This window comes from Rhopilema esculentum, chromosome 14, assembly GCF_057945365.1.
Source record: "Rhopilema esculentum isolate cy_ngs chromosome 14, ASM5794536v1, whole genome shotgun sequence".
In the NCBI taxonomy this organism is placed as follows: Eukaryota; Metazoa; Cnidaria; class Scyphozoa; order Rhizostomeae; family Rhizostomatidae; genus Rhopilema; species Rhopilema esculentum.
Genome location: NC_142828.1, coordinates 8007735 through 8029678, shown reverse-complemented (window position 1 = coordinate 8029678; position 21944 = coordinate 8007735). Strand labels below are relative to the sequence as shown.

At 35.0% G+C, this 21944-nt stretch overlaps 2 protein-coding genes across 2 annotated transcripts; one reads left to right on the top strand and one right to left on the bottom strand.

Annotated features, from left to right (window-relative positions):
- Window positions 1–1017: 1017 nt before the first annotated feature.
- LOC135696420 (BRISC complex subunit Abraxas 2) lies at window positions 1018–9874 on the bottom strand. Its single transcript, XM_089112476.1, has 9 exons — window positions 9770–9874; window positions 9096–9186; window positions 8902–8938; window positions 7838–7895; window positions 6943–7048; window positions 6598–6688; window positions 5374–5544; window positions 4887–4971; window positions 1018–1158 (listed from the first exon to the last, which is right to left on the bottom strand). The coding sequence occupies exons 1-9, from the start codon at window positions 9872–9874 to the stop codon at window positions 1018–1020; spliced, it is 885 nt and encodes a 294-aa protein (XP_088968602.1).
- LOC135696414 (putative ATP-dependent RNA helicase DHX34) lies at window positions 9766–21763 on the top strand. The gene is made up of 17 exons (XM_065215794.2): window positions 9766–10067; window positions 10313–10392; window positions 11028–11141; window positions 11498–11586; window positions 12586–12723; window positions 13221–13355; window positions 13878–13932; window positions 14312–14489; window positions 15138–15177; window positions 15714–15767; window positions 16302–16379; window positions 16908–17063; window positions 17416–17523; window positions 18027–18123; window positions 18247–18639; window positions 19494–20023; window positions 20563–21763. Exons 1-17 carry the CDS (start codon window positions 9949–9951, stop codon window positions 21679–21681), a joined length of 3483 nt encoding a protein of 1160 aa, XP_065071866.2. The 5' UTR covers window positions 9766–9948; the 3' UTR covers window positions 21682–21763.
- The last annotated feature ends 181 nt before the right edge of the window (window positions 21764–21944 follow it).

Here is a 21944-nt window from a genome sequence, read left to right as displayed (position 1 = left end):
GTGAACTACCGCGGGAGAAGACGCACTCAAAAACGCTCTTTTTCGTAAAGGGACGTCGCTGCTCACTTTCTCGGCCCCGCGCGTCAAAACGAAAAGAGTTACAGAAAAAATTTTTTCGGATCTTGAATCTACGTACATATTTTTACTATAGAGAGTAGGTTATCTAAAGTTCTGCCATTCTCCTTTAACTGAAGAAGGTTTATTATTCTTTTCTTTTAGCACTAACTTTTTCATAGGACTTTATAAATGTGTTTTGTAGTCACTGGGTGCAATGTTATCGCAGGATATGTGTTTGTTTTACTGATGATATATGGTTGCTAAAGAGAAATGTAGAATGTTCAAGCATCTGAAAATTTGCAAAAAAGATCATGAATTGAGTAAATGTATATCAGTAACTTCAAACGGGTTATATAGCCAAACTGAATTCAAAATCATATTTACAGTTTTAAATACCATTTTAATACTTTTTCTTTCTTGTTATTTGTTTCACTGTACAGAGCTCTTATTGGCGATAAGAATACTATGTACCAGATTGTTGCAGAATGGTTGATGCCTCAGTCACAGCTATACAAGAAGTAATTGTTTTACTGTATTGCGTACCTTATTGTATTTTACCAAAAAAATCATTTTAACTTTAACTTCTTGATTTTTGCCATTCCCTCGTCTCGCCTTTGAGCATTATTGTAACATTAATCAAATGTTTTTAATCCTCAACTAGAAAGTTTTTATACAAAATATTTCTGTAGGAAAGGCTTGTAACGTGGACGGCAGGACACTCAGATACCTATTCTAGCTCCTTCGTGGCTGTATGTAAGCACTGAATGATAATTATCACAGAATGAAAGTTTTATCAAGAAAAGGCAAGATACTCTAAACATATACTTATTGCTAGATACTGTTGTAGACATGGGGCAAAAAAGAAAGGTGCGACCCATTATGACGTCATCACAACTGCGACTGTTATATTTGCTGTTATTGTTAGGAGCTTCTTTATATCTTTTTGGGGGATTTCTCAGCTCAGAGTCTGGAGTAGTCTGCTTCCCTCTTGGTTGGCCTGACAAAATACAGCTTAAAGATACAGACTGGCGTAGATTTGGGCTTTATGAGGCTCAGATCCCTTGTTAATGTTCCTGGGAAATTCGCCAGTGCTGAGTTATCCTTCAAAAGAACATAAAATTGATCAAGAGCATTCCTTTCTTAGCAAGTATGTGGATAAAAAATGCCTTTACATGCAACTTTTTGTACCACATACAAAAATTTCATTTGATACATTAAACATGAAATTATTATATGAATAAATATATTATTTTGATACCGTATGTCAGATTCCAAAAGCATCGCTAAGGAGCATCTTGTTATGCGAAACAGCATATTCGATTCTTTACGAAAAGAAAAAAAAGTAGTGCTTATTCCTTCCAAGAATTACTAATTATGAGAGCATTAAACTAAAAAAGAGGGTTGTGCTGCAAACATTCGTAAGATATCAACGAAAATCTTAAAATAAAGATCCCAGCACAATGTGATGTTTAAAACTTCGAAGAATTAGCAGATCCAATATTTTTTGCTATTGGAAACATATGATATGAGGGGACTGGCTAAATCATTCGGGTGTCGCTTACTAATCAGACACCCTTCTAGTTTGAAATATTTTAAATCTAGTGCTTCGCAGGAAAATTGCAGCTTTTTGCTAATGCCTTTGAAACCGTTAGTTGTACCCTCAAAAACCAACTTCGGCTGCAGAATGCTTTTTGAACAAAAAAACAGATTCTAAGTATCAAATGGTAAACTTGGCACTTTTCAGGGGCTTGGGGGCCGGGGAGCTGAGGGGCTGAAGGGGGGGGGGGGGGCTTAAGCGTCCACAGATAAATGCTAAAAGCACTTTAAACAATACAAAAGTATTCTTGCAGTTTTTCTTCAACATGCTTAGCCCCTAAAACTTTTGAGACCCAGCCCTCTCCCACTCCTATTGATAAGCATATCAATCTACATCGAAAAAAGAGCACATACCTAAAGGAGATGCTTAAAAGCGATATAAATGCAGAATCGTCGTTCTCAGCAGAAAAGGTGCCAATTAAAAACCCGATTAACTGCATAAAAAAACAGGTGGATGGAACCGAATTGATGACAAAGTACATGACAAATCATAGATGTAATCTTCTTGTTGGTGTAATCACAACATGTGTTTAATCTTTAAGTATGAAACGTAAAAATTAGGGAACAAATTTATACGTTGAGATTTTACTTAGTTAAAGACTTACTTTTTTCCATATGATTTTTTCATGTCAAGATAATATGTTATAATCACTAACTATGGTTATAATGAATTTAAATGTACATGTCTTGAATAAATCGACAATTAGATTCATAAACCTTAAAAACATAGTGAACGTACAACAATTGAATTTCAATGACCTACATTTCTATTAACATCCAGCATACATATGCGTATATGATCATCCGCAATGTATTGTGTCTGAACAAACTTTACAAGTAATAAAGGGTATACACTACATATAAACTCGCCGCTATACACTGAATTAAACAAAAGTAAAGGCAGCATCCAAAAAGATGGTTTATGTACAGCTATATATGTAAGTCTTTGAATCATACGTCCATTTTTCAGCAGGGCACTTTAGTCGTCTCGGTAGCAGAGCCAGCTCTTTTGCCCAACGATATCAAATAACTGATTATTCGTTGTTTTACGAAAACTTTTTCAACCGAGCAGCGGAGCTGGCTCGGTTTAGCCAACCGGTCTCTTTTGGGTAATAGTTGAAAGTATGTTGTACCGATCCACCCGTTGTAACCAGGCAAACAGGATATACATTTTTTGCGATCGCTGGGCTGAAAAGCCTGTATAAAGTTTTATTGAAATCATTTTAATACCTATTGCACGCCTGCATGGACATCAAGGAAGAGGGCAGGGTGGGTTTGTGTCCCTGGCATGATAAGGTAATAGAGATTTTTTGTTCCTCGTGCCCTTTGTGAGTTGGTTAAGGTGCACTGGTGTTTGCACTGAAAATTACCTATCTAAAACCACAATTAAACCACACAAACTAGATATGCTTTCTCAGTATGACAGATATCAAATCTACCCTCTACCTCAAAGAAAGCTGAAGCCTTATTGTCCCTGCATGATAGTATAGGCAGCTATTTCATGAGATAATGGAAGCAAAAAACCATGGGAAAATACAATAACTACACCAGTCATAACAACTATTGAAGACTCAAGAGGTTAGGCCAATGCCAAAAACTTTGTGTTTGGCAACATCACCACCAAACACATCGTATATGTATAGTCTTCGTTCAGAAGAAAAATAAAATCGGCATGATTAAATGGCACTATAACTTGCTTCACTAATCATTGTCTGATAAAATTTCTATATCATTTTCAAGTTTTAGCCTCGATAAAGCATGTCTCGCAGATGAATCATCTTGCTGATCGCGGCCATTTTGAAGGGATTCTTCATTTTTCACCTCTGAAAGGTAGTATTAGAGTATTAGTATATAGAGTCGGAGACCAAATACATTGTAATGTTAATAGCACAATGAAGCTGACTACAATTACAGTCAGTATCATATGTCTGGCCTGCATGCATCCATTCAATCATTACATTAATGTATTTATTTGGCTTTTGAGAATATTCATTAAAATGGATATCTACATTGCTTGCTAAAAGTTGTCGGAATGCCACAACATTTCAGTTTTGTAGGGAAGGATGCAAAGTTTACTACCCCGAAGCCACCAGTGGCCATAACCATTATCAAGATTTCATTTAATGACACAAAGGTCGCTACTACGCAAGCCAACAACATCATTAATTGTGATGCTCCTTAATGCCCCTTCCACTGTACATCTGGCCTCCTTTTTGCCTAAAACAAGTCACTTGACAAAACCAATTGCTCCATAGGTTTAGCATGTATGGTTTAGTTCCTCACCTGAAGACTCGTCTACTTTTGAGCTGCTAATCACTTGGCGTAATCTGCATATTTCTTTTTCATAATCCGCGATTTCATTTTCTTTGTCAGTCAAATCTTCTTGAAATTTCTTGAAGGTACAAAATGGTTTAGTTATCTCATGCAGAAAGAGTCATCCTCTTGTTGTTAAACGTACCTGCCAGCTTTTCTAGTAATCTTGACAATTTTAAATTTAAATTTTTCTTATCATATAACTCTTCTTGCAATTTTCGAAAGTACAAAACAACAACTCCTATGTAGCTAAAAATATATTGATATAAAGCAAAATTACACTTAGAATAACCTCATAGCTCAAGCCGATCTTGTAAGAAATTTACACTCATTTTTTTTATAAGAAACAAAGGTCGATGTTGAGTACTCCAGTTTCTTAATGTTCTGGAAATTTCAATACTCATTGTTTCTTAAGAGTTTCTTAAGATGTCATGAATGATGTTATGAAATGTTCGTGACCTTTCTTATCACGTCAAAAGAATCGCTTCCGTTCCGATGCTGTATTTAGATGTGGGAAGTATATTTTTATCCCTTGTGTCTTAAGTTCTAGGCCAACAGGGCAATCATGTTCTTGGATTTTACAAAATTTCGTTGTTCTCAGTTTTATCACGATTTAATAGTTTCTTAATTTTTTTGCTTCGAGTACTGAAGTTTCTTAATTTTTTCTGACTGTCCAGTGCTCGTTTTTTATATTCAGTTTCTTATAAAAGTGAGTGTAAACACGCATACATTATAACATAAAAGGAAATCGTGGCTTATGAATCATATCAAAATTTAAACAAATATGGAAGGCAAAACAATAAAGTAATGTTGAAGTAAAAAAATTATCATAAAAGTACAGATTCCAAGGTTACTTTGACGGGCTATTAAATTTCAGAGAATATTAAACTAATCCCATCTACAACAAAGCAGCAACTTACCTTCAAAAGTTCCATTGTCTTTTCATACATTTTTCGAGTATGATGGACTTCATAGACTGTTCCATCCTCCTGAACGAATGCATTTCTTGAAACAAAATTGGGACATGCATTACAAAACAGGCATGCTTTCTTGTACTTCAGACATAGAAATACTTTTTAAAAAATGTACCATTTTGGTAACATGTGAAATTTATATAAAAACTGAACTAATGAAAATTACTGTTTAATGATCTGTCATAAAGTGCTTGATACCCTAGAGGCAGAGCTGTATGATCTTCAACTTAACAATTTTATCAATTAAAATTCGAAAGCTGTTTAGTAACATGTGATGTTAAAAATAGAACTTGGACAAATAAGAGTGCAAAGGTTGTATTTACAAATGAAACGATATGTCCTTTGTTTCTTAAACTTCAAAAAACTCGCAAAAGGCTTCTGCAATCAATTCACGATTTCGAGATTTTGAAAGAAGATTTTAAAGGAAGCTTACTCATATGATTCACAAATAAGCGGCAATGTTGAGGCTATCATCATGTCATCGTTTGCCTCCTTTCCAATTAACTGAGGTGGTTCTACCAGGCAAGAGCGATGTCGATACTCTGGGTGTGTTCCAGTGTGTCCGAGGTTAACAATGTTTACTTTCAAACCTAATGATCCTTTCCTAAAACAATAAAACAGGTTGTTTACAAACAATAAAAACAAGCAAAAAGAGAAAACTGATGACATGGCCCTCTAATGCCACTTTACTAGGTACCTAGGCCTTCTTGGCCCCTGACCTGATTTCCGTTCACTTTTTTTTAACGTTGCCGGTTCCTAGCAGTGGGCTCGAGCCAATGGGTGTCTTCCTACTGTAGTAAAAGGCAACAGTGTTAGCCACAGGAGCGAGAAAGGATAGAATAGAAATCAAGCAAAAGTATCATTTAAATTACACAATATGCCTTTATAAATAGATCTTGCTGTCAAATATTCGAGCCTTGTGAGACTTTATTTCAAGTTGCTGTTTCTCGAGATGTGGCAGAATTAAAAAGATCACGTTCCATTTTCAAGAAATTTCAAAGGTTTCACAATAACTTAATTACTGTTGGTGGCAAATTATTAAGGGGGGAGGAGCTCTGCCCCTTACACAATTCTGCATTGACCTTGCTTTCGAAAAATCCCCATTGTCCTTAAAAGGTCTCGATATGCTTTATTCGCAAAGATCTCGACGTAGGGTGCACACAAATTAATTCTCTTATCCAAGGAACCTTTTTCAATAGTGTCCATTTATTTGAAGCAATGTTCTTGCTGTATTGATAAATAGTGTTTTGATGAAACTGTTGCAAAAGCACTGACTTGCACAAGCATCGGATATTTAATTTGAACCTATGAAAAGATTTGCGTAGTCATACGAAACCACACTCTTTCTTATTAAACCGCCCCAGGAATCCTTCTTGTTAATTTTTTTAGAAATCACCCCAATAAATTGTTGGTTTTGCAGTGCTTCTCCAAGAAACGGTTTGTTTAAATTGTCATTGAATACGCAGGTTGTTGCCAATAAGTACTTTTCTTACAGATTTTTAATTGTTAAAAAAACTACCCCTGAATACCTAAATTAAACTACTTATGAAACAGTTTAGGCAGGCAATTAAATTTGAAAATAAATGGTGGGGTGTCACATTAATGAAAATATTTAGCTAAACATTCATCTGACAATATTTTCAAAATATCTACTTACGTATCTTTCTGACAATAAAAACATTTGTATGTAAAGCTAGTTGTTGATCGATTGGCTTGAGATTGAGGGGTAAACAGAATAAAAATCAAACCTGCAAAAAATAGAAGCAGTAGCAGGGATCTTTGAACATAAATTAAAACATAAAATGTTTAGGATATATTTATATCTTTATAATATTATTATCACCAAAAAATATCAATAGAATCATAGATATCATGTAACTACCATCTATACTCTTGGTTTATAGGTTAAAGTTTTTTCAAAATTTGTCCCTCATTTTTTAAATATGCCCCAATATAAGTGCAATATAATTGAACCATGGCAGAGATGTAAATGCAACAATACCATCAATCATATCTAGCTCCTCGATGAGGCCTTTGATAACTGCTTTTTCTCTCATTGATATCCTACTGCTACTATTTCTTCGTACTTTGTACCAGCCTAACAGTGCCTAGAAAATAGAAGATATTGTGTACTTCAGACCTGTCAACCTAAAATTTTCAAAACCTTGGAGATTTCAGACTTTTTTTGAGAAAAACAGGGATATTTGGCCAAAAAAAGGGAGATCCCTTGGAATTTGTTGAATTTATAGACAACATACCTGCCAAAAAAGTCATTTTGGACAAACAGTCTTGCTTAGGGATAACTAAAGTAATCTTGAATGTCTCTAAACCATTCATCTCAGGTTTCAGAAATCCAGACATAACTTCAACATATAAAAAATTCTGCCCAAGCTTTCATTTTAAGATGTAAAAATATTTTAAAGGTCTTTAACAGATTGCATAAATAAATAATTTCAATATTGTTACCAAACCTCTTTGAAAGATCAACAATTATTGCCAATCTGAAAAGCAGATAAGGTGCACAGGTCTTAAGAATCTTGTCTAGGCCCATAAAACGCTTTTTGATAGGTCTGTGCCTACCAGAATGCAAGATCAAAGCCAACTGAATGCATCTAAAGGATCTAAAAAAATCTAAAACATTTCTATCGAGGCTGCATCTTGTCAGTGTGAAAAGCTCATGTATGTATGACATGTATTTCACACCAAAGTGTGCATATAATGATATGAATACAGATGCTTCTGTCAATTTACATAATATACCTTTTTTACCAGAGGTGAGTCAAATGCTAAATAAGTAATTTTTGTTATTTCATTTGAATTTGATTGCAAGATCACTTACAAGAAGCACAATACAATTTGAATAGATGATATGAGGTTTTATTATTGATCAACAATACCTTTGAGTTTGGCATATTTTTGCGATCCAATGAGATTTTTCCAACTTGATCATAAAAACTAAAAAAATTATTTGTTTAAGAAACTATATTTAAGAAGCAAATGGTTCACTGGCAAAATGATTGAGTATTGAGAGCCAGCTGAATTTTAAGTTTCAGCTTGATATAAAAATTATATCTACACTCCATTAGGAGAATAATTGCAGAATTAGGAGAACAATTAATTAAGCATTACAAATCAAAAATAGAGAAAGAATCAGCACTTTATTTACAAAACACAAATATGAAACTCCATAATTTCTTCTAGGCGGGGCTCTCTCAGTAGCTAGAATAATTGAAGAGAGAGCATCCCCTATTAGAGAATGAAGAATAATTAGATATGGAGGATACATTCAAAGTATACTTTTCAAACAGGAAGGGTATGTTAGCAGCAGATGATATGAGCTGTTATTTTAGTACCCTTCTTCAAAGCAACCCAGGACCATATTGAAGAGCGCATTAGTTAGCTATGAAAAAGTCATCTCTGGTCATTGGCTGAACTCAATCATTGCAAAGAAATAATGAAAATAAGGAGGATAGATATTATTTACATAATCATACACAAAACAAAACAATTCCAACAAAAAGATGTTATATAGTTAACATTAGCAGGTGTTTGTCTGAAGGTTAAGCAATGCTTGTGGCATGACCTGTTGGCCTGATTGACTACTTTTTACTTCTGTTACTATGATCTATTTTGTATGCTTCCTGCTTTTCTTTATTCAACTTAAAGTCACACAACCATTTGCCGTCAATTACATTTAGACCTACAGCTTTTCAAGCAAAATTTGGTGTGACATAACCAGAGCCTATTTTTTCTTCATTATTCAATTCTAAGAGTTTTTGCATCATATTAAGTTTTTGCATCATAATTAAAAGAAATGTTAGCTGCAAAAACATCTTACTAGAAGAATATATGGAAGAAAATCTCAATTGTTTCTTATCTGTAATATGATTACAAGATCTGTTTCCATTTGCTGTGAAGATTATTCAAGTGTAATGGATCCAAATGTACATAAATCGCATACCTGAATGTCTTGCTTGAAGGGATGATATCAAACAAGGCTGGAAAGAAGAAAAGATGAAACATTTAAAGATATCAAGATATTTTCAAAGACTAAAAATGAAATATAACAAAGAAAAACATTTTTTACTCAATTTTAGGCTCTTGAAGCCAAATGAGCATGAACATCTGTTAAATTGTGTGCAGCAAGTTGCTTACCAAATTCTACTTCATGGTGATTTCCATCTGCATCATTGTCTGTGATCCTGTCACTAGTTGTTTGTGTGATGTTGCCATATAAAAGTCCTTCCTGAAAAAATGTTAAGAGAAATCTTCTTATACACAAATGTTTCATTGCTTATTTATATTTATCAAAAAATTTTTGACAATAGTTGCATCAACATTTTGTAGACATTTCTTTTATAGTGATGTGGCAGGTGCAATGAATTTCCTGGGTTTGTTGTTGGAGCATTCTTTCCTTTATTTTCATTATACAAAAAACATATTCGTTTGGCAGTACCATAGGGATAAAAAAATTTTGAGAAAAAATGGACAGATGGATTGTTTATTGAAAATTAAGGCTTTTCATAGTATCTATGGAGTTAAGGGCACAATATAAGCTACGGTCCTGTTTGAGATTTCAGAGCGACTCGTTTAGGCTACTGATCCGTCGGAATTTCTATATTATCCACAGAGCTTTATCTAAACTTATGACTTAGCCTTTCAAAGCATGATATTAAATAATTTTTCGACTATTTAACAGCTTATTTGACAGGACATATAAAATAATAACGTAAATGACAGTTTGAACTCTTCATCAAACATAAAAAATACGAGTCACATTACAAAAATAACGCTACATTACACATTAACAGTGATTTTTTAAAACAAACCGTATCATTTTCAGATTTTGAGGCTTCGTGAATGATCTTTGCAAATACATATCCTGAGACGACAACCCTTTCGTGCTTGACAGTGGCAGCTGAAACATTGGTCATTTTCCTGCCCAACCAAGTCTGTTAGAATTTAAATTCCAGGAGGCACTTCCCTTGACTTCTTTCCCGGTCTTTTGATGGTATCCTCAGTTTCAATGCGAGGCCAGAATATTTTTGCAATGGCGGACAAGAGATGGAAGTTGCAGTACAATGTCCTCAATGAAGTATTTTTTGGCGACGACAAAATAATAAAAAGGTTTCTAGCAAGCCTCATTTTATCTTTGAATTTTTACTGTAATTTATTTTGAGTGATGTTACTTTAATTTTAAGGGTTTAACAATAATTTGAGTATCCTTTGAATTCTTACCCAAATCAAATTGTTCACGGCTCTTTTTCAGATTTTTTGCAGCATTGATTTGCAAGTCTTTAGTTTGAAAACTGCAGAAAATGTGCTTGTCTTCAACATTTTGTTGTTGTGTAATTAACTCAAATTTATTTCAGAGCTTCAGAAGAATTTAAAGAGTTTTGGTCATTTGTTGAAAAGTACGAAAATGCTAGAGCAAAAAGGTCTTTGGATATAGGTATGTTTAAACTATGTGAAGACACAATTAAAACCTTGTTTCATAAGAGTTCCTGCTGTAGTTGTTATTCTAGCCATTTGATGTTGTTGGATCTATTTGGTCCAAATGGTCTTTTGCCTATTTGACCATCTAGCTCTCTAGTTAAATTTTTAAATAATAAATTGTCCTTTGGTTTGCCCCTATTTTTGGTGCTGTAGACAGGGATTATAGTTACACCAGATGATGTTTGAAAACTTATGACTCTAAACAGAGTGTGACTTTAAAAGGAGCTAAATCAAATAGTTCTGCATATATAGGACAAAATTTTATGTGACTGTAACAGCAGCATGTCTTAGGGCAGAATTACAGTAAGTGGAGTCAACTGTATAAGTATTTTATGAGAAAAGATAGTGCAATGTTATCTTAATATAACCCATTTTTATAGCTTATCAAATCACTTACAAAAGGAAGAGAACAAATGATGATATACAAATGCATTCATAACAGATTCATAATACTTTCTTTCAAACTTTCAAACTTAACTTTACCTAATAAAGCAAGAGACAAGATTGGTTTGTTGTATTATTACATACTTAGACCCTTTCTAAGAAATCAATTTCTATGTATATATGCTAAAAAATATAAACTCTTGACAGGGAAAAAGAAAGGAAGCTCCAGTGAGTTTGACAGGTTGAAAAGATTAAACATAGCACTGGACTACAAGGAGTTTGTTAAAAGATACAAGGAATTCAAGAAGATACGTCACATAGGTAGAGTTAAACGTGTTCAATTTAGCTTTCATGCTTACATACTTGCATGCTTATCACAAAATATTATCATATTCAATTTGCTGACAAAATAAAGATTTATCTAGTAGAAATGATTAAGCAGTGAAATTAAAAAATAGAAAAAGCAAAAAACATAACAGTTAAGCATATAAATAAAATGATTTTATTTTTGGATCATATTACATAAATTTGAAACCATACAAATGACACCTAGGAAGAGTTGTCAATGTTGGGACTAATGTGTCAGGCAACATTGTGGAGAAATTCATTATTTTTTCTGTTTACAGTTCAACGTTGAATAAACAAGCTTACATGTTTTAGACAATTTTCTCTCCAAGATGAAGAAAAAGACTCCTTGTCAAAAGAAGAAATTAAAGAATTTGGAAACATTATCTTATTTTTCAAAGACTTTCAGCAAAAAAGCAATGTAAGAAACTATATATTTCAAGGACATTTATTTTCATATGATTTTACCAGATTGGAGATATTAAAATACACTATGCTGCTACTTCTACTGAAAATTAGCTTGCATAAGACTTTACAGCTCTATGGACTTTCTTCCCTAATACAGGTCATATCCTGACAATCCATTACAAACCCTGGTTCATAGATCTGAACTTATTAGCGTTATGTTGAATTCCATACAAATGTAAGCTTTTCAGCATACGCTTTTTCATTTTACATACGCCAAAAGCATAAGCACATATGCTCTCCTAGCACATATCTCAAAAGCATAAGCACATAAAAGCTTAAAGTGATATGTTATAAGTTCCTGACAAGAAAGGTTTTCCTTGTGCTTTTACTTGCTCAGAGAAGAAAAGAAAAGGAACAGCAATACTCATATCTTCGGCCTATAAATACTTTGCAAACCGTTTGCCGGGATTATGTCATCATTGTCAACAATTCACTTTTGATATCAATGATTCCCAAATATAGAGTCATTTTGTTCTTGCACCTGTCCAAGATTTAGAGACTTGCTCTTATTCCTTAAATTCCCTTACCCTGGGTTCTAGACTGATGTTCCCGTGGCAAGGAATCATATAGAATGGCCATTTCTGTTGGCCATTGCTAAGAAATTTTCCATACGGATTGTCAAAAAAGTTAAAGATGTCTCAACTCAATAAGTTCAAGGCATACTGGTTTGTGGAAACAGAATAACTTCTATACACAAAACTTATGATATCTGATATAGGATGAAATTTCGCGTTCACTAGTTCTTTGGCAAGCTGACACCAGACAAGCTGGCACCTCCAGCAGAGAAATAAAGTGTACATGTGTAAGTTTGCTTAAAACTTGCAATGTACCCATATGAAATTATTTTCAAAACCAAAGATGGGTTTATGTTATATGAGTTTCACTGGATCTGTTAAAGACATAATGATGTCCTTGCAATCCCAAGAATATACTTTTTTGTTGCTATTTATAGTTCAGCAAGATAGCTAAACTAAGAAGAGACCAGGAAAACCTGCCAATTAGACAATACAGAGACCAAATAATACATGCTGTGCAATATTTTCAAGCTGTGATAATAGCAGGGGATACAGGATGTGGAAAATCTACACAGGTAAACTGTTGGAATAATACTTGACTATGTTACTGTTGATACAGCCTCAAAAACAGTCTCAGGGAAACTGTTACAATGTGAAAGTACAAGCACCAGCTAAAAATCTCTTCCTAGCGGTGGATATTTTCCTTGTTTTGAGAATAACTCGTTTCCTCAAGGTTAACTGCTAAGATGCAATTTTAAATTAAGCTGGTCATAGGATGGGATTTATTTACATTGCAACCATCAGATGGTGCTTGCAATGTAAATAAAGGGTAAAATATGGAATTTCAATCCTTGAGGCTATAGCACTCAGTATTTCATATTTTTGTATAATAGTATCTTCTAATGGCTTTCTTTCAACAATAAAGGATAAGTGAAAATAAACTTTCAAATTTGATTGATTTTAAAAAATTCAGGCAGTTAGAAAGGCCTTATAGGAGTAATGACCCATTTGATGTTGCTTGGAAAAATGATCCATTTGATGTTGCATTATATAAATGTTTTAAAATCTTTAGGTACCCCAGTATTTGATGTCAGCTGGTTTTCAGAAAATTGCTTGCACACAGCCAAGAAGGATAGCATGCATTTCTCTTGCGAAAAGGGTTGGATATGAAACGCTGAATGAATATGGATCACAAGTTGCATACCAGGTAATATAAATAATTACTTGAATCATCTTAAGTTATAAAGCTTAGGGTAAATTCATTAATAAACAACATTTCCATGTCAATTGGGTTTCTTGACTCTTTATCTACATATACATCTATTTCATACTGCTGTCAATCATTTTGTAGAACACTGACTGCCAGCATGATATCTAGGGCCTTCACTGGAGGGCATTTGCCCCTTCAGGCCGAATGACCTTCTATTGTTTAAAACACTAAGCTATTGTCCTCCTCTTTATAAAGCTAATTTCCCTCTGAAAAGGCTTTGAAAATACCATAATAAAACATTTGTCTAGTGCAAAGCACTTCTCTTCAGCAGTGCCATCAAGGATCAACAGAAAGGAACCCTCTGTTCTAAATGTTCGAAAACTTCATGTATGTTTTGAAGTAGTTCTAAGAAAATTTTAGGTAGTTGCAGATGCAGGAAAGTTAATTCCAGAAACCAAAACGATCTATATCTTTTTTCTTTCCAGAATGATATATCTATTACAATCTTATAATTTTCAGGTTCGATTTGATGCTAGCAAAACCCAATTAACAAGAATCTTGTTTCTTACTGAAGGTAACTTGGTTGTTCTTTTATCTGTTTTAGTTCACCTTTATGTTCTTTGTATTCAAAGGTAAATCTAATCTCTTAATCCGTTTCTGTGAAATGGTTATTCTAACATTCTTTAAAAGCAAATCTTTACCAAATTTTAAATTGTTATCATCATTTCAAGCTTGAATATTAGGATTGATTAAGCTCTTGATATATGTTATGAAGTTTGTTGGGAATTTACAGTAATATGAACAAACCTCTATCTTAAAGTGGACACAGAAGTCTTTTTCAAAGAAGTTTTTTGGGCAGTTGAATCCTGCAAGAGCTATACACTAACATGATCGTGTATGCTTGCAAGTAAAGAGAGAAATTAAGGTCGCTAAAGTCTCTGTTTGTTTCAAAGGACTTTTGCTACGTCAGTTGCAGACAGATCCACAGTTGAAGCAGTATAGCGTAATTGTTGTTGATGAGGTTCATGAACGACACATTAATGGAGACTTTTTGCTTGGCGTTTTACGATGTTTACTTGAACAGAGAAAGGACTTGAAATTGGTGCTTATGTCAGCAACAATCAACATAAGGTATATCTTGTTTTCTCGGTTTTTAAGTTTGAAAATGGCTTTGAAAAAAGCCAGCCAACATGACCTGTTTTAAGAGGAACACTGGTTATGTTCCAACGTGATATATTAAAGACCCATCGCTAACAATGGGCCTTTGCGAGCGTGGCGACGGTCCAAACAATGGCAGTAGTTTTCTACGGATTAACCAAAATTGATTTTAGACAGTCTAAAATGCATTGTGGGATGCTTACGTAGCGCAATGGCTCATTGTTAGCAATGAGTCTTTAATGACATAGAATTGGTAATTGCAAATATGAGCAACCCCTTTCATGTCTGAAATTAATGCTTTGTTAGCCAAAATTGTTTCTTAAAGCGAAACATGTTCAAAAGATTCTAGTGCATGAAAAGGTTAAATTGTGTTAGTCAAGCTACAAATATGTAGTAACAACTTCAAAGATAGTAGTTTAACAGTAGCCTGTTCATGGAATTACACATGGAACCTAGAGTTCAAACTTAGAGCCATCCCAATCTATAGACAAAAAAGTGTACAGCTTGGTACAGAGCTACCTAAACAGCATCACGCTTTTTATGACAGACAGGTGAAACAATAAATTTTGTTGTATGTATATATATCAATATATATATAAATGCCAACTCTTCTATTTTTAGCTTATTTGCTTCCTACTTTGAAGGTGCTCCTGTAGTTCACGTAAGTATTTTTGCTTCATTTGTAAAGTTAACAAATTGGGGTGGGGGTATTGTAGGCAAAATGAAAATAACCCAAAGATAGAATTGGTGCATTGGGGTGTATGTGAACCAACTATTGGCTTACAGCTTGAAGTTCTGTTACTTCTAAGAAATAAATTAAAATATATATCACCTTGGCTATAATTTTGTCTATGCTTCTAAAGATTTGGATTGTTGGTATTGATGATGATTGATGATGTTTATTATATTTGTGGATATTTGTGCATTCACTGATAGCCCTCTTTTAATCAGCTACTGGTGAGAATAGTTAGAGGGAGGTGTCGCTTTACTGACGTCTGGAAACTCTGTCTTTGATCCTAGATGTTCCTTACTCAGAAGATATATTGACGTGCTTACTTGTATTTTTCCGAGTTGTATGTTTTATGTATAATGCTGTTTATAAGTGGACAAGTCGACGAAGTTTGGTTTGCGTTAAGTTAAATGTAGGTAGAAAAAACCTAAGGTTATAGATGTAAAAATATTATTTTGAACTTGCAGGTGCCTGGCAGGCTGTTTTCGATTGATATGCAATATTTACCACATTTTCTAGAGGTAGCTACTTATATCTATTTTCAGGTTCTTTTAAGTCTGAGACTGCTCCTGCTTCACACTCAGTCATAAACACTGTAAACAAATAGGTCGGCATGTATACGTCACCTTATGATTACCATTATGAATTATGATAAATTTTTTAAAAGCTGAGCAAAAACAGGGCCCAAAAAATTGTTTATTCTTCCTCCAAACAACGTCCTCAAGCACTGGATACACTAAGTAAAGCAGGATTTGGGCATGGTACTGTAATTCTTTTTTTTTAACTGACATAAATTACGGGCCTTGATCGTATGACCAGCATGTTTTCATTGACTATCTAGAATGCCTCGTCGCCAGTTCGCAAAAAATTAAATTGGTTTAATTACAAATTTAATAATAGTCCCACATTACACCTTTGTCAAATAACTGAGAATTACATGAATTCGCTGTCTTTATGTATTGTCAGTAGAACTGTCAAATAACATAAATCCTGTTTTTAAAGAGAAACAGGATTTGCTATGGATACCCCATTATTTTGATACAACTTTTTTAAAGGCAAGAGAAAAGAATGACCGATCAGAGAGACTGGATCCTTCGCCATACCTACGAATCATGCAGCTTATTGACAATAAGGTGAGACAAATGTTATTGAGCATTATTTTATCTTCAAAGAAAGCCTGGATCTTTGAAAATAACCCTCCATCTATTCTTCAATGTATCTTTTCTGTTGTTGAAAGTTGCTTATCGTGGACATTCAGCACCTCATAGCAACAGATCTCTAGGCGTCTGGAACTATAACTACTCTTCTGCAAGCATGAACAGTAGAAGGCACCCAACAGGCCTAACTACCTCTATGACCGACTTTTCATCTTCATATACCTGAGCCATTGTGGGAACCTTCCCTTCTTCGTATTATCACGTTGAAAGAGAAACAGTTACATACTATAAGATACTTATCATAAGACAGATAAGCAGAAGGAATACTACGCACAGCTTTCAGAGTAGAGGGCTCTCAAATGAAAGCATCCCAAGAAAACGATAAACACGAATTAAAGAGGAACACGAGAAGGTGTTTTTTCTTCTGTATGTTATCACCTTGTGCTCTGTAAAGAGGAGAACATTGCTCGTTGTTGAGCACCTTATCATATTTTCTGTATACAGTACCCATCATCAGAGCGAGGTGACTTGCTTATATTCATGAGTGGTATGGCGGAGATCGAGGCTGTCGTCGATGCTGCATCGGAGTATGCGCAGAAGACAAAAAGGTGGATTATCCTTCCACTCCATAGTTCCTTGTCGATTGAGGATCAGGATAAGGTACGTTACAACCATTTAATGACTTAAAAAAAACATCGAACAATTTTTATATGAAACAGGGTGATTTTTCATACCGAACACTTTTATTGAACATCAAAGTAAATACATATTTACATAAATTCTACATTTTAGACACAAAACCCTTAATTACGATGTTGCTGCAACAATGCACCTTAACGAAAATCTTTCAAGGAAAGGGTTCAAAGCCGACTTCAAATCAACAATTTTCATCTTTTTGCTAACCTATCTAGTAAATGTACCGAATAAGAATTGACTTCATGGAAATGACATTGCTTTCTGAAGTCTCCGTTTAAAACTTTAAGTGATTTGATTGTTGTCTTTTTCTACTAAGGTTTTTGATATTGCACCCGAGGGCGTTCGCAAATGTATCGTTTCAACAAACATCGCAGAAACGTCAATAACAATCGATGGAATAAGATTCATTGCAGACTCTGGCAAGGTTGCTTTTTTAAATCCTAAAATATTGTTTTTTACAGCTTTCTTCCAATTTTTTGCATCCAACATAATGTTAACAATTTCTAAAATTCACCTTTTCATAAGGTTCTCTCTCTGCATTTGCTTGTTAATTTCGTAATATCATCTGTTTTTAGTATCTTTCAAAAATCCTCCTGGTTATGACACAACCAATGAATTTTGACATATTCAAAAAAACGCTATCTTTCCTCAATGACGTCATAACCGGTTCATAATCTAAGTTGAAATCAACAATGTACCACTGGTTCGCTTCAACATAATTCCAGTTGACAATTTTGAAATTGAAATACTTTTTTGTAAAGAGAATCCAAGTCGATGCCGGATATTGCCTCAAATATTGAAGGCAAAATCAAAATAGACGATGACAGTCTCTGGACATATTTTGCAAGTTTTGCAATTTAGCCTTGTTCTGGGCCTAAAAATCCTTTTATAAATCTCTAAGTGCAAGCCAATTTCTTGCTTTGACAGGTAAAAGAGATGAGCTTTGACAACCAGCTGAAAATGCAAAGACTTCAAGAATTCTGGATCAGTCAAGCGAGTGCAGAGCAGCGAAAAGGGCGAGCTGGTGAGTGCCAGTAAAGATCGCAGAGTCTAAAATGTAGCAAAATCACGACGATTCGACTGCCTAATATTTTCTGATTAACTGATCATTACTGATCATTTAGTAATCAAACCTTGTCTTTTCTAGGCCGCACAGGACCTGGTGTCTGTTTTCGTCTATACTCTCGAGAGGATTATTCAGCATTTGCTGAGTATTCCACACCAGAAATTCAACGGGTACCATTGGATAACCTCGTTTTACAAATGGCCAATCTCGGTCTGAGGGACCCAATGAAATTCCCATTCATTGAGTCTCCACCAAAGTCAAGTCTAGAGGGTGCAACGTTTTTTTTAAAGCAGCAAAATGCGCTAAGTGAAGAGGGGTGTCTCACCCCAATTGGGAAGATGCTTGCTCAGCTCCCAGTTGACGTCGTTGTTGGGAAAATGCTTATAATGGGGACATTGTTTGACATGGTTGAACCTGTGCTGATTATTGCAGCAGCTTTGTCTGTTCAGTCGCCGTTTACCAGAAGAATTGGAGGTACCTTGTTTACACAAGATTGGTGTTCATTCTTTAATTTATCTTTCAGGAATAGTAAATTACAACCTCAGAACAGTATCATTCTTGTATCACTGATTGAACTCATAACACTAAGTTTTGGCTGTGTTTAATAAAGGTTTAAAGAGATTTTTGAAGAAAGGAGAAAAATATAATACTTAGCCAATGATGAAATATGTCTAGATGACGAGTAGAAAATACTTTGCTACAACCATTCACGTTGGAAAAACTATGAACCTTTAATATTGTAGCAATACTATTTCTTTACACAGTAATCTAAGTAAAGTATATCAAGCAAGTGGCTTTGCAACATTCAACAATCTTCTAACAAGTATGGTGGCTTATAAGCTGAGCGGGATGATAAACTAACATCAAAGAAGCCACGCTAAATAAAGATGACCTCTTACGTCATTACAATAGGGGAAGTCAAGTAGGAAAATTTATCGAAGGATGGCTGTTGTCACGGCGGTACACAGCTGTCAAACCAGTACTAGAAAACGAAACTGTGCTACGTTTTTTAATGCTACACTACTAGACCAGCACAATACCATATGCTGGTTAGCATGCATTTGAAACCTAACATCTTCCCTTTCCCTCTATTGAGAAATGGTGTGTGGGTAGAGATAATTCCATTGAAATGTGAGAGGGATTGCCAAATCTGTCTATCCAAGATTTTAATTTCTTGCATTTTGCAGTCATCAGGCAATGGATGCATAATATAGCGCAGGTCTGTTCTGCATTGCTGCTATAAAATACGATTTTACATCAAATGATGCGAGTCATTAAACACGATTTTATGATGCTAGTCATTAAACAATATTATCTATCTTCTTCAGATGAGTATCAAGTAGACGTGGACCATAGACGCTCTGAGTTGCAGTCTGAACACGGAGATCCATTCACCCTGCTTAACGTTTACGACCAGTGGATTCGCCTGAAAGCAGACAGGCAATCCAGCACTCGAAAGTGGTGTAAGAGACGAGGCATCGAAGAAGAGCGACTTTACGAAATCTCGAAACTGAAGCGACAGTTCGAAAGATTGCTATCGGACTATAAACTAGTTGAAAGAAAATCATCGGACAAGAAAAGCGACGAAGAGCTTCAAAAGTTCGCAGGCGAAAAACGAAGGCTTGTTGATTTAAAACGAGAATATCACCAACAAACGCGAAAGCGGAAAGTGCTCAAATTATATGAGAAAAAAGAGGAGAACAGTGATGAGGATGATGATAAAATAGATATTCAAGCAGTGCAATTTGAGCTTACACACAATCTTAGCAAACTGCAACGTTCTATAACCAATCGTGATTTCTCTTATTTGGAAGTGAACATTCTCAAGATAATAATTTGCAGTGGTCTTTATCCTCAGGTATTGTGTTTATGTTAAAAGTAGATATTTCTTCTATGTATCTCGATAAGGGAAGAAGCTTCTCCTGCAGAAATCTCAAAGAACTACTTTGAAATGATTCTTGGCAAATACCAGTTACAGCACTTAAAAAAAGGAGCTTACAATCGTAATATGACAAATTGCTCAAGAATGAAGCTTAAAAAAGCGTTTACTCAAATTTTTGACAGAAAAAACTTTAGCAGTGTTCCACGACTGTCAGGAATTTTTGGAACGAGCTGTTTGCTTTGCTGTCTATTAATTATAATCGTTTTTTGAATAACGAACATCATCACACGTAACTGAAAACGAGTGAAAATCGAGGTTCTTTGATTGTTTGTCATATTCTTACCATTCTTTAGTTTGATAAGCTTTGGTTCATCAAAACTTGAAGATAGCACTCACTAGCGGAAACATCTTCAGTTCTTAGTACAATCTTGAAAAGTTCACTGCTGATGAATGATAATGTTAAATTATTGGCACCACTCTTGTCTGATGCCTAAATCAATCTTTTTTCGTTCAAGGTTGCAGTTGCTGATGAGAGTAACCCATGGAAAAGGGTTTCAGATATGGCATTTCACAGCAAAGAGAAGCAGTTTCTGAGTCTGCACCCGAGCTCAGTGTATGCTGCTAAGCCGGAGCTCCTTATTCAAGATCAAGCCGAAATAAAAGGAAAAACAGAAGGGCGTCTTGAAAACAACAAAGAGCTTCTAGCATTTGTGTCGTTATTGGAAACAAATAAGCCGTACATAGTTAATTCAATGCGCACACCAATGTTACAAACGCTGCTTTTGTTTTCAAGGAATCTGGACACGAATTCAGACTTCACTCGTGTTGTCTGTGACGGGTGGATTGACATAGGATTCAAAGATGGCAGCATGGCACAGAGATTGTTGTCAGACTTGGTTAAGCTGCGAAGTGCCTGGGAGAGGCTCCTTGAAATCCGTCTATCCTTGGTTGAAAGACAGGAAAATCATTTTGAAAATGACCATGTTATGCGGCTACAGAGAAGTGTCTCTCGCAAACTAGCTGAATTTATCGATTCGAATATTAAGTATACCCAACGCAGAGTACTGTCATCAGAATCTGGGTACCTATATGTAGCATCGTTTGGCAGAGACGAAGACAAGGGTGCTGGGGAAGACCAAATTGATGAGGGTGAAACGGAGAGTACGGAAGAGACTGCAAAAGTAAAACTTGATTTGTTTGGGTATTCTGATGGTGTGCCACATCCAACAAAGGGTGGTGTGCGTGTTACGGAATATTTGACTTACGCTTGTCTAAGAGATGACCTCAGCGTTGCGGTGGCGCAAGGGCAGGCTGAATTCTTACGCGAACATTACCACTGCGCGACATGCGGTGCACACTTGATATGTAACGTGCTTGAAAGACTGAAACACGACAGCGAATGTCAATCAAACCAAAACACAAATGAAGATACCCATAGCTTGAAGAAAACATCAGCTGAGGAAGAAGCTTTAAATACGACTTCTAAGGATGAAGAAGCGAAATCACCTCAAACTGCTGCTATCGTACCAAAAGGGACTGTGATACCGAAAACAAAGTACTTGTGCACAGTTTGTGAGAAGGAGTTCGACTTTACTCCAGTTGAGGTATTAAAGCATAAACGATCCCACCGATAAGATATAGGTAACATGGTAAATGTTCTTTAGCAAATAACCATGTATCTGGTTCTTCAATCTAATGAAATTCAAAAACGCTTTACTATTTTTACGTTTTTTATTAACAACTGTAGAGAAACTCTTTCCACAACATAAAAAAGACCTGAAAATCATTTGCTGCTGATTTCACACTAAAATAGGCACTTCCTCTGATACGGCTTTAGCGAAAGAACATTCTGACACTGGTAAGTATATAAAACATTAATTTGGCGTATCTCGTATGA

Excerpts from the sequence above, each read along its gene's own strand:
- LOC135696420 (XM_089112476.1), bottom strand. The coding sequence starts at position 9,874 with ATGACCAATGTTTCAGCTGCCACTGTCAAGCACGAAAGGGTTGTCGTC. Across the intron at positions 5,545-6,597 it reads TTTTATTGTCAGAAAGATAC|GAAAGGATCATTAGGTTTGA; the intron begins GTAAGTAGATAT and ends TTATTGTTTTAG. Across the intron at positions 4,972-5,373 it reads CTTATTTGTGAATCATATGA|AAATGCATTCGTTCAGGAGG; the intron begins GTAAGCTTCCTT and ends TTTTGTTTCAAG.
- LOC135696414 (XM_065215794.2), top strand. The coding sequence starts at position 9,949 with ATGGTATCCTCAGTTTCAATGCGAGGCCAGAATATTTTTGCAATGGCG. Across the intron at positions 11,587-12,585 it reads ACTTTCAGCAAAAAAGCAAT|TTCAGCAAGATAGCTAAACT; the intron begins GTAAGAAACTAT and ends TGCTATTTATAG. Across the intron at positions 18,640-19,493 it reads GTTTACCAGAAGAATTGGAG|ATGAGTATCAAGTAGACGTG; the intron begins GTACCTTGTTTA and ends TATCTTCTTCAG.